A 15,872-nucleotide genomic window follows, 5' to 3' on the forward strand; every position below is an offset into this window, starting at 1 on the left:
CACACACACACACACACACACACACACACACACACACACACACACACACACACACACACACACACAGTTCACTCTGGGGAGTGTTAGGAATCTTGATAATGTCATCGCAGGAATCTCTATAATGTACTCAGGTGTCCTGCAGGCTCCAGTTTGACTGTGCCTCTCCTCTGTTTTTGATTAGATGGGTGCGATGGGGTGGGGTGGGGGAGATTTTAGGTTTAGGGTGATGGGATTTAGAGTTTAGATTCTTGTTTCTGTGGCTGTGATTTCCACCTCCCCGCTGTCTCCGAGATTGAAGGTCTGTTTGGTTCGTTGCCTGGGATCTCCCAGCTGCCACTGGATTGAGGGTTTAGTCGTTTCATTGTTCATGATCCCCCCCCCCTTGCCGCTACTTGATTTGTTTCATTTGCAGAGATGTCTCTGTGCTGCAGCTACAATCGGGGTGTGGCTGTTTTGTCGTGCAGGGTCTCCCAGATGATTTTTTTTTTCTTTAGCTGTCCGGGATCGCCTCATAACTGCTGGATTTAGGTTTTTTTTGTCTTTATAATGATGCTCTATCTCTCAGCTGTGGCTAGATTTTGGGTTTATTTGTTTTGTTGTCCAGGATCTCCCTCCTCCTGCTGCAGCTGCTAGTGCTGCTGGATTTTCAGGGATGTTGCCACTTTTTAATAGCCAGACACTGCTACTGTTTGTGTGACACTTGGGGCTTTGTGTCCACCCAGCAGTCCCGCTTCTCTCGCCAGGCGAGCTTTGTAGTGTGAAGCCCAAGATTTAGCGATGAAAGCAGAGACTCTGTGTGTATATGAGAGGCGGCTTGTGTGTGAACCAGGCGATTTCGTAGAGTTCTGTCAGCACACAAAATTCCCTCTGCAAACATTCCTCTGATGTGATGCAGGCCCAGGGGAAAAGGGCAGCGTGTGTGCCTCTGCGTGTGTGTGTTTTTGACAGTTGACGTGCGTCTGCTGCCCAGACAAATCCATACCGCCACTCTGAGCCACGCTGCAGGCACATAGTCACACATAAGCATACACACGTGGGTTATATGTGTGCGTTTTGGTTAATGAGGATGTGTTGATTGATTAGACTGCAGTAATTAGCTGGAGTGTGAAGGCCTAGAAAGGTCTCCACTCTGGTGGGAGTGTCCCCTCTAGAGAGATGTTGAACTGTGCTATGCACCATTACATCACACACAAACACGCACAGACAAACACCACAGAAATGGTTCCATCCAAATCCAAGATGTGGGATGAGTCATCTCTCAGAGAGACTTGGTGCAAGCGCGAAGGAAGGGGAAAGGATGTTTGCCGCGCGCGTGCGTCGGAGCCCGAGACAGAAGGATGTTTGCAGCGTGGAGATGTGTGCTGCACACATGAGATGTGCTTGTGCCAGCAGTTTCCTTTCCTGCACAGCATGGCCCCAACACTGACCCGATCCCTCTGCCTTACAAATCAACTCTCTCGCTCACTTCCTCCTCCTCCCGTGCTCATTTGCAGTTTGGCTTCCAGTCTTCCACCCAGATTTCTTTTGTGCAACACGGAGCTGCTTCTAGTAAATGCAAATAATGTGGTACTAAATATGACAAGCTCAGTGTGAAGCCCTGAGTTAGGAGCATGCACAATGAACTGCTTCGGGAAACCATTGCACACAGTGCCACCATATGGTCGGCTAAAGAACTGCGTGTTGATTTAGCGTTCTTGTTGGCATACTTGATGCGTGTAAAGAGGCGAATAAAATTCACTTTGCACCCTTAAAACAACATCACACGAGGCTGATTCTCTTAAATGTCTAACATTGAGGGTTTTTACCTTTTGACTTTAACTGTGCATACACCAAATGTTCTGTACAACTGAGGTAACCTCTGCTTTTTTTCTCTCCTCCCTTTTGCTCCATCCTTGTCCCCAAATAGAAAGTTCTACTACATCACTCTGCTGAGGGACCCCGTGTCTCGCTACCTCAGCGAGTGGAGGCACGTGCAGCGGGGCGCCACGTGGAAAACCTCCCTGCACATGTGCGATGGACGAACCCCAACGCCCGAGGAGCTGCCCTCCTGCTACGAGGGGTCCGACTGGTCGGGGTGCACCCTGCAACAGTTCATGGACTGTCCCTACAACCTGGCCAATAACAGACAGGTACAGAGGGGGGGGGGATCATAAGCATCAATGTTTATTTTAATCTCAATAACTTTAAGAACATCAGACACCAAATGTCTCAAATCACTGGAAAAGTTTCTGTACACCATGTTTTTCTTTTTTATTTTACCTCATAACACACAAGAAGGTGTACTGGCAAATTCTCATAGAGCTAGATTGTTATTTTACTATAATTTATTCCTGATGTTTAAAACTGTCTGTAGTCTTGCTTTGTCTCCTCTAAGATGTGTGGCCTGTCCTGGCAGTGGTAGCGACTGGTGATCGGGTACCACAGTTTAAAAAAGCTCAGTTTGCTTTCTTATTAAAAGTAGCGAGGAAGCAAAAATCCATACCATAAACATAATGGAATCACGAAGCTTTGTAATGTATAAAACCAGCCTCAAACGTTGTCTAAAGTCAGCACAAAAGTGTCACCAGGAGTTATTCCTTTGTATCCATTGATTTGGTTCATAATTTAATACTGATGGACTTTTGTGCAGAGTCTTGTGTGCCGTTTCAGTTGAAGTGTGGTTGTTTTTATCCACCTGTCCAGGGATAACGGATGCAAATTAGACGCTGTGCAAATACTTTTAACTGTGTGCTGTCACTTTTTAAAAATAAGCAATAAAATAAGTTAAACCTGTGCACTGTAATAGGCCTTGACCGATATAGGATTTTTAAGGCCAATACTGATATTTGAAAAGAAATTGGACATTCATATTATTATAGATACAGATTTTTTTAACAGTTTTCACACAAATGGTCAAAAATGGTCCATCAAACTTGCATCACATCACCAGGCCTGACTTCTCTCCTATCAGGTTGCTTCATCACCGTGAGAATTACTGTACAGATGTTGAAAACACCAGCAAAGATGCACTTTGGCTTGAATTAAAGTTAAACAAGTTCTACTACTACTACTTTATTTCATTTCTTACATATAAAAAGTGCCTGGTACACTTGTAAGATGAAATCTGCATGAGTGAAAATACACTAGATCTTTCTCCCTCTCTCTTACACACACACACACACACACACATTTACTAGTACACCGTCAGGAGTTTGCCTTCTGGTCATAAACACCTCAAATTCGCACCTCCTTTTCTCATGCTATCTCAGTCTCCCACCTCAACGTGTTGGCCAGCTTATCTCATCTGAGCCTCGGGGTGTTATTACTCAGGGTCCTATGACTTATAAATGCGACACGCGCGCACAAACACACACACACACATGCATACTTGAGGAATCCTGATAGACCAGCGGGCTATGGTGCATGCAGTGAATCCAAATTTATGTCCAGTCTGTTTGTTTACTGTACTTTAACAGCCCCCCCGTATACCCTTGGTAATGAAGTGATCTCTCACTTTGGAGCAAAATTTTCTTGGCTCTAATCTGCTCCTGCTACTGGAATTTCAGAGGGAAATTTGTTACTGATACCAACATTTTAAAGATAACATATGATGTGCCGGCAAAATCAAAGATTTCAGGATCAAGGCTGGACGATGAATAGTGAAAATCCAAGTAATATTTGTACCACCTACATAAATTCTGTTGCACATGCAGTGAGTGACAGACACTCCATGGGCTCGCACAGCCGCCTTCACGTCCTTTTCTCCCGTCTTTAGGTTCGTATGTTGGCGGACCTGAGTCTCGTAGGCTGCTACAACATGTCCACAGTTCCAGAGAAGAAGAGGGCCCAGCTTCTCCTGGAGTCTGCCAAGAAGAACTTGCGAGACATGGCCTTCTTTGGCTTGACGGAGTACCAGAGGAAAACACAGTTCCTCTTTGAACGAACCTTCAGGTTGCGCTTCATCAGGCCTTTCATGCAGTACAACAGCACGCGGGCTGCAGGGGTGGACCTGGACAACACTACGGTAAGTGCAACATTGTATTTACCGGTAACTCTATAATGCCAGATGTATCATCTTTGATATAAGAGTTCTCTTTTCCCCTGAAAAACCTAAATAAATTGCACAAAAGTAACAAAAGTAGTAGATGTAGCAAAAATTAACAAACAAAAGTTAAATAAAAATTACATTCCTTTCTTTCTTATTTGTTCAAAAATAAGAATTTTCTGGCAATTATTTTAAAGCAGCTTATACTATAATCACGCTGTTTCTATTTTAAGATGATTTATTTCTCATTGCGTTCAAATTTGTATTACTTGGCAGATACTTTTTTTTAATAGAAACTGGAAGAAAAAGGAAGAAGTACAATAAGCTGAAACGAAAAATGAAGAAAGGGGGGGAAATGTCAAAAAGAGAGAAGGAGAGAAAAGTCTGCAGTCTGATATTGCTGTGAAATGAGTTGGAATGACTGTTGCTGTTGAGAAAACAGCAGCTTTAAACATGTTCTTCACACTTGTGTGGGAGTTTTTAAGCTCAGTTCTCATCTTAAAAAAAAGAAAGAAAGAAAAGAGAAATCCTCCAGTATACAGCAGACTGGTGATTTATACATCAAAACCAGTTTGAGCAGAGAATATAAAATATGCTTCTGACAGATGCTGTGGAAAGGTGGACCCACTGGTTATTATCACGGAAAGGAGGAAATGTCATATTGTGACAGGTTGGAGTCCGACAGATGTGGCGTTTTGTGTCGCATTTTGTTTAAAAAGTAGGTTATAAAATTGGTTTAAATCTTTGCGAAGCTGAATTATTTAAATAAGTTTTTTTTTTTAAAGGAATTCAAATAATTATATCAGCAGGTTTGGCGGAGACTGTTTACTTTAGACTCTCCTCTAAAGCTGCTGAAAGCCCACTCTTACCCTCATCCCTTCAAGATCTCAGTGAGTCATTTTTGTTTGAAACTGGTTTCTAAATAATTCGACGCCTGTTCTCAGATAGCCGTGCGCCTTCTCCCTGGCTTTCTTTTTGCTGGTGTCCCCCCCACGCCGCTGATCAAACGCCTCAGATTTTCTAACATCGACGCATCACGTCGCTTCCCCCTGTTATCCCACACATGGCTCGCAAATGATATCCAGCACTCCATCACAGATTTCAAAGGGATTCTCTTAATTAAACACACACACACCCCACCTCCATGTTCAATCTGCACACAGCAGATTACAAAGCCAGCTGCATGGCACAACCAAACAACGTGTTTCTGTTGTCTCCACGCTGGCGATGCATTCTCTTTCAGTTCCCTCTCTCTGCAGACGCGCTATAAAGCATGTGATCAAATGTCACAATGGGATATTTTCGCAATTCCAACTTTGAAACTTTCCCAGCATCGCATGGAGGAAACTGAGACTATATTTAGTTTCTGGGCTTGTGCCTTGAGTGTTTTGGGAACTTTCTGGGCCTGAGTTTGTAATATTGAGCAGTATTGATGGGTCATTAATCACAGAAATATCCCTGTGTCCCCAGAGTCAGTGTTTGGGTTAGGAGTGGACACAAGTTGATGAAGAAATTAAGGCTTCCACATCAATCCCAGAGCAATCCAATACCATGGCTAAAGTGATAATACATTCAGCTCCATGCATTTCCAAGCATATCGGCCTTACTTGTGATCCATCTCACTTCCCCTGTGAGTTTAGTTGACCAAAAAAGGGAGATGAGCCGCGTGTCAAGTATGATCACTGTGTTCTGACCTTCATCCCTCCACAGAGAGTTTTCTTTTTACTCCCGCCTACATCAACACTCCAGATAAGGGAACACTTTGTGTTTTTTGCATTATCAGCAAGCGGCCGGGCCGTCCTTGACGCAGAGCACAAGGTAGAGCGTGACGCAGTCAGGTCACTGTGCTCCAAAAAGGTCCGCCATGACTGACCCTTTCTGGTTCCTCAAACTAGAGTGAGAGGTCAACTATAAAAATGTTATGGAAACAATACCGATTAGAAATCAGTGCAATCTAAGAAGAATCCTGGAGCTATTGAAACTTCTAGAAAAGCTAACAAAAGCCTTCCCTGTTCACCCCCCCTTCTCCATCTCATCCACCCAGCTAAATTTCTCCTGCTCTCTTCTTAATAGGTCCAGCGTATAGAGGAGCTCAACGAGCTGGACATGGAGCTGTACGACTACGCCAGGGACCTGTTCCAGCAGCGCTACCAGTATACCAGACAGCAGGAGAGGCGGCAGCAGCGCATCAAGAACCACATGCAACAGAGCCACCAGGGCCTGGGCATCAGCCTGTGGCCCTCCCGCAGCCAGCAGAGCCTGGTGTCGACACTGGAGGACGGGGACGGAGAGCGGGAGGAGGGCGAGGAGGGAGGTAGAACGGAGGAGGCGGGAAGCAGGCTCCCCACTGAGGACTACATGAACCAGATCATCAACCGCTGGTAGCAGAAGAATGAGAACAAACAACAGACATGCATATGTAATGTGAAATGCAAACACATACACACACACTTACACTCACACACACTTACACTCACAGAAAGTGGCGCCTGCTTCAAAGACCCGACTGACTGGAAAAAAAAAATACAAAAAAAAAGAAAACCGACTTTACCAGAGTTGGGCTGCGGGAATCAGAATCCGAGTGGGTTGCTATGGAAACCTGAGCTTGGTCGATTGCATCAGCTCACATTATTGAGGTTTGCCCAGTTGTTATTAGCGCCTGCTTGACCTTTCCTCCCCTGTGCATTTCTTTGTCTCTCCCATCATCATTACTGACTGAGCAGAGGAGAGATATTTTTAAAAGTCGCTGACAGCTGAGTAACCCAACCAGCACTCCCGCCTCCGCTCCTCCTTCTGTATTCCTCTCCGTCTCTATGGCCTGATATGGAGCATGAGAAAATGAATTTAAGTCTGTGAATTCCCGCTAATCCTTGCAAAAAAAGAAAGAAAGTAAGAAAGAAAGGGGGAGAAAGGAGAAAATAAAGGACCAGTCTACTTCCTGGATTCTCCAATTTCAAAGGAACTGGGAGAGCAATGAAAATGCGCTGATTGCTGGGCCGAACAAAGAAAAAGGTGCGTCAGAGACTGCCCCAGAAAGATGGAAAGAAAAGTTGTGTAATAAAAGCTTTCCGCTTTACAAATAAAAAAATGAAATAAAAAAAAAATCTGTCATCTCACCCATGAACATGCTTTGGCCATGAAATAGTGACATTCTCATTTTAGGATGAATTTATTTGTATTTTTCCTTCTGTGTTGATGCTTTTTTTTAAAAAAGCACAATTGTAATAACACTGAGACCAACATTGCTGCCTAAAGAAAAGTAATTCCTTTATGTCTTTATTTTTATTTGTTTTATAAGTCAAAGCAAATGGATTAGATTGATGTACTATGGACCATAGCCATTACTGAAGCCTTGCTTCTTAGGGGTGGGAATTTTTGTTTTTTGTTTTTCTAGTCAAGGTTTCCACAGCCCTTGTCGCTTGATAAGTTCATTATTTCTCTTTTTTTTCTTTTTTGGTCTCCATCCTGCAGAGAATGACAGCCAATTACAGCGCAGAATCTCACATAGGTGCGAGGAAATCAAAGGGAGGGGAGAGGAGCGAGTGTGCTGCAGGTTGTTACCAGGAACTGTGTGAGCGGCAAGCGCTTTGGAAGCCTTAACTCAGACAAATGCTTGAGATGGGAGCCATGGAACTTCTGGTCACCATGGCAATGTGAGCTCTTAATGCAGTGGGTGGCATTTTCAGTTTCACCGTTTATTCCCATTTCTTTCTTTTACCTTCTGACTGCGTTGTAAAAGTAGCAGTCTCAAAGAAGCTTCCGCCCTACCTGCTGAAAGGGCGCCCACAGCGCCGGTGACCCGCGGTTCGTTAGTGGGAGCTGTCTTTTTACCCTGAAGAACGGACAGGGCGAGGTAGCAGTGCCTCTATGTACTGGGAATCATAGTCACCATAATTATTGCTGATACTATGTCTGCATTACACTACAGTAATTTCTCTGACTACTCGTGAGTCTGTGTGGATGAGTGCAATTCTGCAAGAGTGCGTGTGTTTGTGTAAATAGTATGCACAGTATGCCTTTGATTGGCGTATGTGTATGCCTTTGTAAATAGTGTGCCTGACTGACCGATAGAGGATGTGCGATGAGTTTTGCGAGTGAGTGGCTTCATGACCAATTATAATGCCTTTTTTGTTTTTGTGGAGGGCAGCATGTCAGAGCAGTGCGACCCTCACAGTGATGCAAGCCAATAATACTCCCCTCCCCTCTCCTCCTCCCCCGCGACCTGTCCGTAACCCTTGTTTTTTTTTGTCTGTTACCCATGATGAGGCTACGTATAAAGACTATCAGTACGACCACTTAAAATCCTAATGTGCATTTTTGTCAATCAGTCATAAGTAAGCTTAGTGGGATTTTTCTCCTTTTGTGACCTTAGTTCCCCTCTATGTTATTCAGTGATTTGGTCATGTAGCGTTATGTATGCAAACTGCAGGAGGGAATCCAAACGTGCTATCCAGCAGCTGGCCGTATCTTCAAAGGCTTTTCCACGTTCCCACAGGGGTCAGCTTTTTAACTGAAAAGTTAAATATTTGCATGGGGAAGACTGAAAAACTATTTCCACGCAGCGTGCCAGCTACTGGCACAGGTCGAGCAGGAAGCCTGTGGAAAGATCGGATTTAAATGCGTCTTTAGCCCAGGGTCATCATTTTATTGTTTTCTACAGTAAGTAGCTGCTTGAGTCACCACAAAGAGAACTGGAGACACAAATTCTATCCAGATCACAGGTAAAAAGAAAATTAGATTTTGAGTTCAAAGCCCAAGGTTGCGTAGGACCTCTGACGTGGTCACAGATGGGGCTCTAATGGCAGCAGTTTCCAGTCATCTGTAGCTAATCGACATTAAGTCCATAGCAGCTGAGAGATATCTGCAATTTTCTGTATTCTGCCAATGATTGTTTCCTTTCTATAACTGCTGGGAACTTATCTGGTTAGCTGAACACGTCTCAGGAATATAATCAATACTTTAAGGTCATCAAATTAATAGCGCCCAGCTCACTGAAAAATATGGTGCAAAGCTACATCTGTTCATTATCACTTAATCAAGACTTTGTGCTACAGTGGGATTTCGCTTTAGGCTTGAGTTACAGGCTGGAAACAATAAATGTATTTGTTTCACATGCATGGAAGGAAGCATTTTGAAAGAATTTGGGTTTAAAAGTGGATTGGAGTTGGAAAAAATCCCTCATCGACCCTGCCTGCAAGCAAACACTGTCAGCAATAAAGCGGGAAAACGAAGAGAATGTAAAAGTGGGACGGGAAGAATCTAAACTGAATGTAGTCCGCTGTTTGTGTCCTCAGGCAAACAACCTGCTTTCCTGGTATCCAAATACATAAGATGATTCATCTGGTTGTTAACGTTATTTTATTTTTATTTTTTTTGTAAACAAAGCGAACAATTTAGCTGAAATTTAACAGGCCGGATCCTCCCGTCCTCCTGCAGATCTCTTTATTTGATCAGCTCTGTTTAAATCAGGGATGATTTATGAAGGAGAAAAGAACAAGGGCGAGGGGGGATGATGAAAATGTACTGGGACACATCCAGAGTCAATATGCTTCTTTTAAAGTAATGCATTAGGGAGAGGAAAAATGGTTATAGAACGAGAGAGCTCCCTTTTTCATATTTTTCCGTCTCAGTCATTGTATTCTTCAAACCGGAGATTTTTATTTATTTTTTTCCCCCCCTAAGCTCCGGGCGTTTTGCCCACAACTTCTTTTTCAGAGTCACACTCACATTAGTCCATGTTTTGGCTCGAAACCAATAATATCTGGCTCCGCATTAGTGGTTTCGGAACAAATAAGACACCAATTCTGTATCTCAAGAGCGTTTCATTTTCAGCGTCCCAGTTTCAAGTGTAGTAGTCCTCAAAAACACTCCCCGTACCTGAACAGAGTGTGAGAGGAAATCTCAAACCTTTCACCGAAATGATTCCAGTTACCGATGCTCTGAAGCTATGCTCAGATTTTTGTGTCTGATCTCTGTGTATATCTGATGTCTTAACAGCATTTTTCTTTGTGACAATGAAGCAACCCGGGTGTCGCTAGCATCATGCTTTTTATTTTTTTAAAGAGTGTGATAGAGATGTGTGTTGTTTGTTTTTGTTTTTGAGTTGGTGTGCAGTCTGTCTCTGGCTCCTTCTGTATGCATATTTCTGGGATTGTTTCTTATGATTGCAAAAATGAATCATCAAGCCACCAATTAAAATATTTCATTTTTACAGACCGGGCTGTGTTGTGGTTGTCACTGCGTGTCATTTCTGATGTTTCCCATTCTGTCACTTTATTATCAAGCATGAAAAATATCTCCCTTTTTTATTTTTTATTTTTTATGTAGCTGGAAATTACATCCAAGGTACTGAACTTGAAAACGAGCCACATGTTCAATTACACTCAGTGATTTTTTGACAGCTTGAGTGGGAGCCGAGACCTGCAGGTTTCCACACTCCCATTCACAGGCCAATTTGTAACTAAAGGATTTCTTTCTTTTTTTCTTTTTTTTTTACCTTTCGCCTACACTAACTGCAAAACTGTGACCCCATAAAGATGCCCGTTCCCCCACCTAATGACGGTCCTCAGTCCTGTCGCCAGTGATCTACAGCCTAATTCAATGTGCAGACACTCTGAGCCTGCCTGATGCACTTATATGCACACAAATATGCTTCTTCCTCTGCTGTGGCAGGTGGGTGTTTGCGAGGAAGAGGACAGCCTGTATAAATATAATTCCGTGTCCTTGGCTGAGCTTCCAGAGGAGAGAGGCCTCCACCCTGCCTCATCAACACACCAGTGAGCTTCAACTCTGACCTATCGAGGCAGGCGTAGAAAATAATTTGCCAGGACAGTGACGAGCAGGGCCAATTGGCTGGAGGGAGATCAAAGCTGGCACGGACAAGAGCAAGAGTGTCGAGCAGATGAGGAATCAGAGAGAGTCTTTATGTAGGACATGAGGAAAGAGATGCTGGGTTTTTTTGTTTTTTTTCTGCCTGACATACGAACAGAAGAGCGGGATGGAAAAGGAAGAGCTGCGAAGCCTCTCTGGCAGCTGGCAAATGGTGTATTAGACTGAACGCAGTCTTTAATCCTCCCCCTAGCTCTGGGTCGCTGTCATTCCAAGTGCAGCTGGACTGAACAAACAATAATGGCTCGACCGTTGCAGAGGGGTGGACAGCTTTTGTGCGGCTGAACGTGTGCATGTGAGTGTTTGGGAGAGAAAGCGCTCGCTCGCTTTTGCAGTGGGAATCCAGCTCCAAGTTGATTGTACGGACTCTGGCTGCAGTCCATTATTAGCAGGTCAAACTGGCTACAGCTCCTCAGTGCTGGTCCCATACGTGCGCCGTGCAAACAAAGAAACTCTGGCGTTATTACTGCTTATTTTCAGCGTGGAATTCTGCAGATAAGTTCATACCGAGTTGCTCCCTTACGTGCATCGAGCCAGGCTATTGTAGTTCTGGAGGACTGCCCTGTTGGCGCCGGCAGCTGGTCACGATGGAGTTTGGTCTTTGTGTCCGGGCTTGAGTCATTTCCAGCAGTGGCATGGCTTAGACCCTCATCGTCAGATATACAATGTGGATAAATCTCTCTACACAAACAATTTGCAGAGTTTCAGTACCCTGTTTTGTCAGATTGTGAATGCGGAGGGCGGTGAGGGAGAGACAGCAGTCCAGAGTGGGAGTACGCATTTTTCCCTTTAGCAATAAAATAAATATGATTAGATGGACCATCTGGGGCTGTTATCTGACCTTCCACTCCACGTCTGGCTAATCTCCCAGGTCAACACCAAATCACCTCTCGTGATACTGCAGGATTGAACAGAAGAATCTAACCTCCCAGGCAGTGCTCTGCTGACTTACACTAGTGGGAGTCCAATCTGAAGGATCTCACAATCCTATTAGGCTTGAAAAATGTGTGTTCATTATGTTTGTTTGCACGCACGTGTGTGTGTGTGTGTGTGGAGCTTTGGAGCTGTGGGACAGGAGCTCATAAAGAGCTGATCTGCTGCAAACTTATTAACCTCAACATAAAAGCCTGATAAATGTTGATGTTGGGGAAATGTAACAGGACACAAACCCGCAGGGGCTGGGCCAGCCCATGAGATCTAAAAGGCTGTTTAAAAGGGATAACATATTCACATTAAGTGACACATGGATCCTTCAGAGAACACAAAAAAATGCTACAGTGCAGGGAAAAAGTGATGCGCTCATTAAGCGTGTGCATTCTCAAAAGAAAGAACCTGGATGTTGTTTTTTTGAACATTTTTAATGGACTAAGCAAATATTTTACTCAAACATATACATTTATCAGGGTGTAATTAAGGCTTCCCAACAAATTAATGCATTCTTATGAACTTTGAATTAATCAATTAAAAATATAGAGGTGCAGGCATCGGTTTGTGAAAGCGCCATGTAAGAGTTTCTGTGCAAGAGTAAATAAACGTGACTATATATTAACAGCTGAGGCGAACAGCGAACTGACAGCCTACACTCACTGCAGATGAATGACCAGAGTTGTCATACTGTAGCCACCAAGCCAGGATTATCCACTTTCAGTTCACCCAGCCTGCAATCTACTGACGTCTAGTGGTGAGATACTACATATTGTACCTTTAAGTTGTGGAGACGTTTCACCTCTCGTTCAAGAGGCTTCTTCGGTTCTAAAGCTAAAAGCTGGAGAATCCCAGCTAAAGCCTAGTGGGGGCTGTCCCCTTCAGAGGTGATCGTTGACCCATTATAGATCATGTGAGGGTGTGGATCATTGCCATCACTGGGGGTTAAGGGTGAAACTACTGTAAGACCTTGGCTGACTTACTCACGTCACCTGAGGTAAATTTGTGAGTGGGGCTTGAAGCAATGCATTGTAGGTGGTTGACGTAAGCCACCACCATGCATTTGTGAAGTTTCTCCTGCGTAGAGATCCAAGCACTCCTCACTGCCCTGCACAGCATATGCTACATTGTTTAGTTAAGCTGTGGTGATGAAGTCCAGTTGCCTTCCTTCTTTTCAAGCTCTCGAGACTACCGTGACCTGAATGACTGAGAACCTGCGCAGATGTTTACGTACGAGTGTAAACAAAACGGTCCTCGTCTCCGGGTGTATTTATAGGAAGCGAGCTCAGATCAGCAAAGAGTGTTTGGTCGCTGTTATGTGGTGAATTAGCTCCATGTTAGTGACCCCAGCTGACCCTCATTATACAGTCAGGGACACATTTAATTAGCAGCAACTCACGTGAAACGACAAAATGTATTAATATTAATGGAGGTTTAATTGAGGTCGTTTTGGTCCCCCGTCGAGGCTTTCAACCTCTAAAATGGCTGACGTGCGATAGTGTGAGGAGAGGGAGCCCACAGCCCGAGCTCGCCATTTCGAATGTGACCCCAGAGAAGATGGCAACCATCTCCCATAATTTATCTGAAGATGTCACCTTCCTGACAGATGAACAGGCCCTGTGGGCAATGTGTGTGTGCATGTGTGAGACGGGTTTTAGCTATACTTATGTGGACTAATGGGATGTTTAGGCCTGTCCTAATAGAGATATGGCTGAGTTTTCTGTGTATGTGTTAGATTTTGCGAGTCTGTCCGCATGGGCACGTCAAAATGAAGGTCAAAACCAGAAGGATAATTAATGTTGCTGCTTTTTATATAATGTTAAATCAAACCCTGGAACGGCTCCCTCTGGAGGATCAACTGTCCAATTTAATTTAGGCTGCTAGAGCGAGTAAATGAAAACGCAAGAGCCATGTCTCTGCACCCTGGGACACTGTCTCCGTACCTTTCATCTTCTTTATCAAGACCACACAACAGGTAGAAAGGCAGTCTGGCACATTTTACCAAATCTGCCCCACAGGGATTGTCTATCTAAAAGATATCGCACAAACTCAAGGTAAAGGTTTACAAAATGATCCCAGGTGCTCCTTTCAAAATAAGAGGGTTTTCAGTTTATCTACTTTTTCATTACCACACAACAAATACTTTTAACCAAAAGGACAGGTATGAATGAAGGATTTATTTCCCATGGTTATTACACTGTGCATATAGAATATGTAATTCCAGGAGCTGCATTTCAGAGTAATACCTAGAATCCCAAATACATATAGCTCAACAGCCACTACACACTGAACAATGCTCTCTCTTTTACAGTTCTACAACAGGTGAGTTTTTCAGATTTGGATCAGCACCGGAGACTTGACTTCAGAATATGCATGCTAATCAGTCACAACATTAGGAAGTGAAACATGTGTCTTATCATAGTGAAACGTGTGTAAGGGGTTGGATGTATTGGCACCAATTGAACAATTTTTCCTTGAAGTTGATGGGCAAGTATAGTATCTGAGTGAGATCAGGGTCATGGACTGTAAAGATTGATCCTAATTTGACATAGACAAAGTGTATGGAGACGGTCATGAGAGAGGTACAACAGTGAGTGTCTATTATGAACATAAAAAAGCATTGTCAGATTTTAATGTACCATGCAATACCATGAGGAGAGCAGCAGGTTGGGAGCAGCTTCATATTTCAACATAGCAATGATCCCAAATACACTGCCAATGTGGTAAAACTATACTTGGATAGAAAACAAACAATGCAACACTGTCAGTCATGGATTGGCCTCCCCAGAGCGTGGGCCTCAATAATATGGAAGCAGTGTGCAATCAACTTGACAGAGAACGGAACAAAAGGCAGCCATCCAATGAAGAGCTTTGAATGCCCTTCAAGAAGCCTGGAGAACTATTCCTGCAGGCGACTTAAAGAAATTATTTGAAAGCTGAATAAGACATTTCAGGTCGTGTTGAAGAACAGCGGCAGTAAAGTGAACTGACGAGCCAGGGGGATGCTGGCGGGAGGGGCTCTTGCAAGGCTGAAATGAACTTTTTTGTTTCAAGTAATTAGCATCATAATTAAGCTGCCTGAATAAATAAGTTGGGAGACTGAACCTTGATTTAAAAGGATTGTGTAGGCTTTCTAATGCCCCTTTCACCCTTTACAAAGTACGACAAAATAGTTTAGTCCAGTCCTTTGTATTCCCAGAAAAGCAAAACGTATCAAAAACAAAAGAAAGGGAGGAAAGTAAGCAAACTAAGGGAAGTCAGCTGTGAGCTGAGCACGAGTAACAGGTTAAGTTGGTTGGTTCACCTATCAGCAGCTGGTAAAGAAAGTGAGGCAATGTGGGATGTGACTCTATATCTATCAGAATGACCCAGCACAACTTGAAACTCATGGCCCTTAATTTCAATAACAGACTCCAAATATTCAAGATGAGACACAAGGTGAGCTCATATAGTGGCAATTGACAGTTTTTCCAAGGAATTATATGTTCTGATAGCAGGTTCAGTTGAAAACTTAGCAAAGCCATCGTCAGGCAGCATTAAGCTTTATTCTGTGTTAGGCCCACAGTTTTTAATTGGTATGCCATGAGGTCAGCAAGAGATTTTGAGGAAGCCAGTGAATTTCAAGCAGTTGAAAGAGTAGTTTAAAAATACCACAATGACTCTGCTTTTTAATGTAACCTTTTTTTTAAAGTAGGTTGTCAGTTATATGTGGATGAATAGATTTATTTATCTTTTTCTAGTTCTAATAAAACACCATCAGACAGCACACTAACATGTGTACACCCTCGAAAACCATTTAATGTTTTACTTAATCACACAGTATATCCACAAGACTGTTAGAGTGAACACTAACAGAAAATAGCTATTATCAATCAAATCATTGCACATATCATAAACCTCATTTAACCTAATGCATTGTAACATAATGCTCTTCTGCCAACTCAACCAAGGTACTATAATTACACTGATGCAAGTCTATAAACACAAATAGGTTTGGATACTTATTTAAACGGACTATTATCGAGATGATTTCATT

At 43.3% G+C, this 15,872-nt stretch overlaps 1 protein-coding gene across 1 annotated transcript in view; it reads left to right on the forward strand.

The window, feature by feature from the left end:
* hs6st1a (heparan sulfate 6-O-sulfotransferase 1a) overlaps positions 1-10,239 on the forward strand; it is a 59,422-nt gene extending 49,183 nt beyond the window's left edge. Inside the window, exons 2-4 of the mRNA XM_013908448.1 lie at positions 1,907-2,129; positions 3,755-4,003; positions 6,098-10,239. Of these exons, the coding sequence (XP_013763902.1) occupies positions 1,907-2,129; positions 3,755-4,003; positions 6,098-6,409 (784 nt within the window). The 3' untranslated portion in view covers positions 6,410-10,239. The remainder of the gene's footprint in view (positions 1-1,906; positions 2,130-3,754; positions 4,004-6,097) is intronic.
* Positions 10,240-15,872: the final 5,633 nt, after the last annotated feature.

Source organism: Pundamilia nyererei, unplaced genomic scaffold, assembly GCF_000239375.1.
Source record: "Pundamilia nyererei isolate P.nyererei 1_Seehausen unplaced genomic scaffold, PunNye1.0 scaffold00010, whole genome shotgun sequence".
NCBI classification, from domain to species: domain Eukaryota; kingdom Metazoa; phylum Chordata; class Actinopteri; order Cichliformes; family Cichlidae; genus Pundamilia; species Pundamilia nyererei.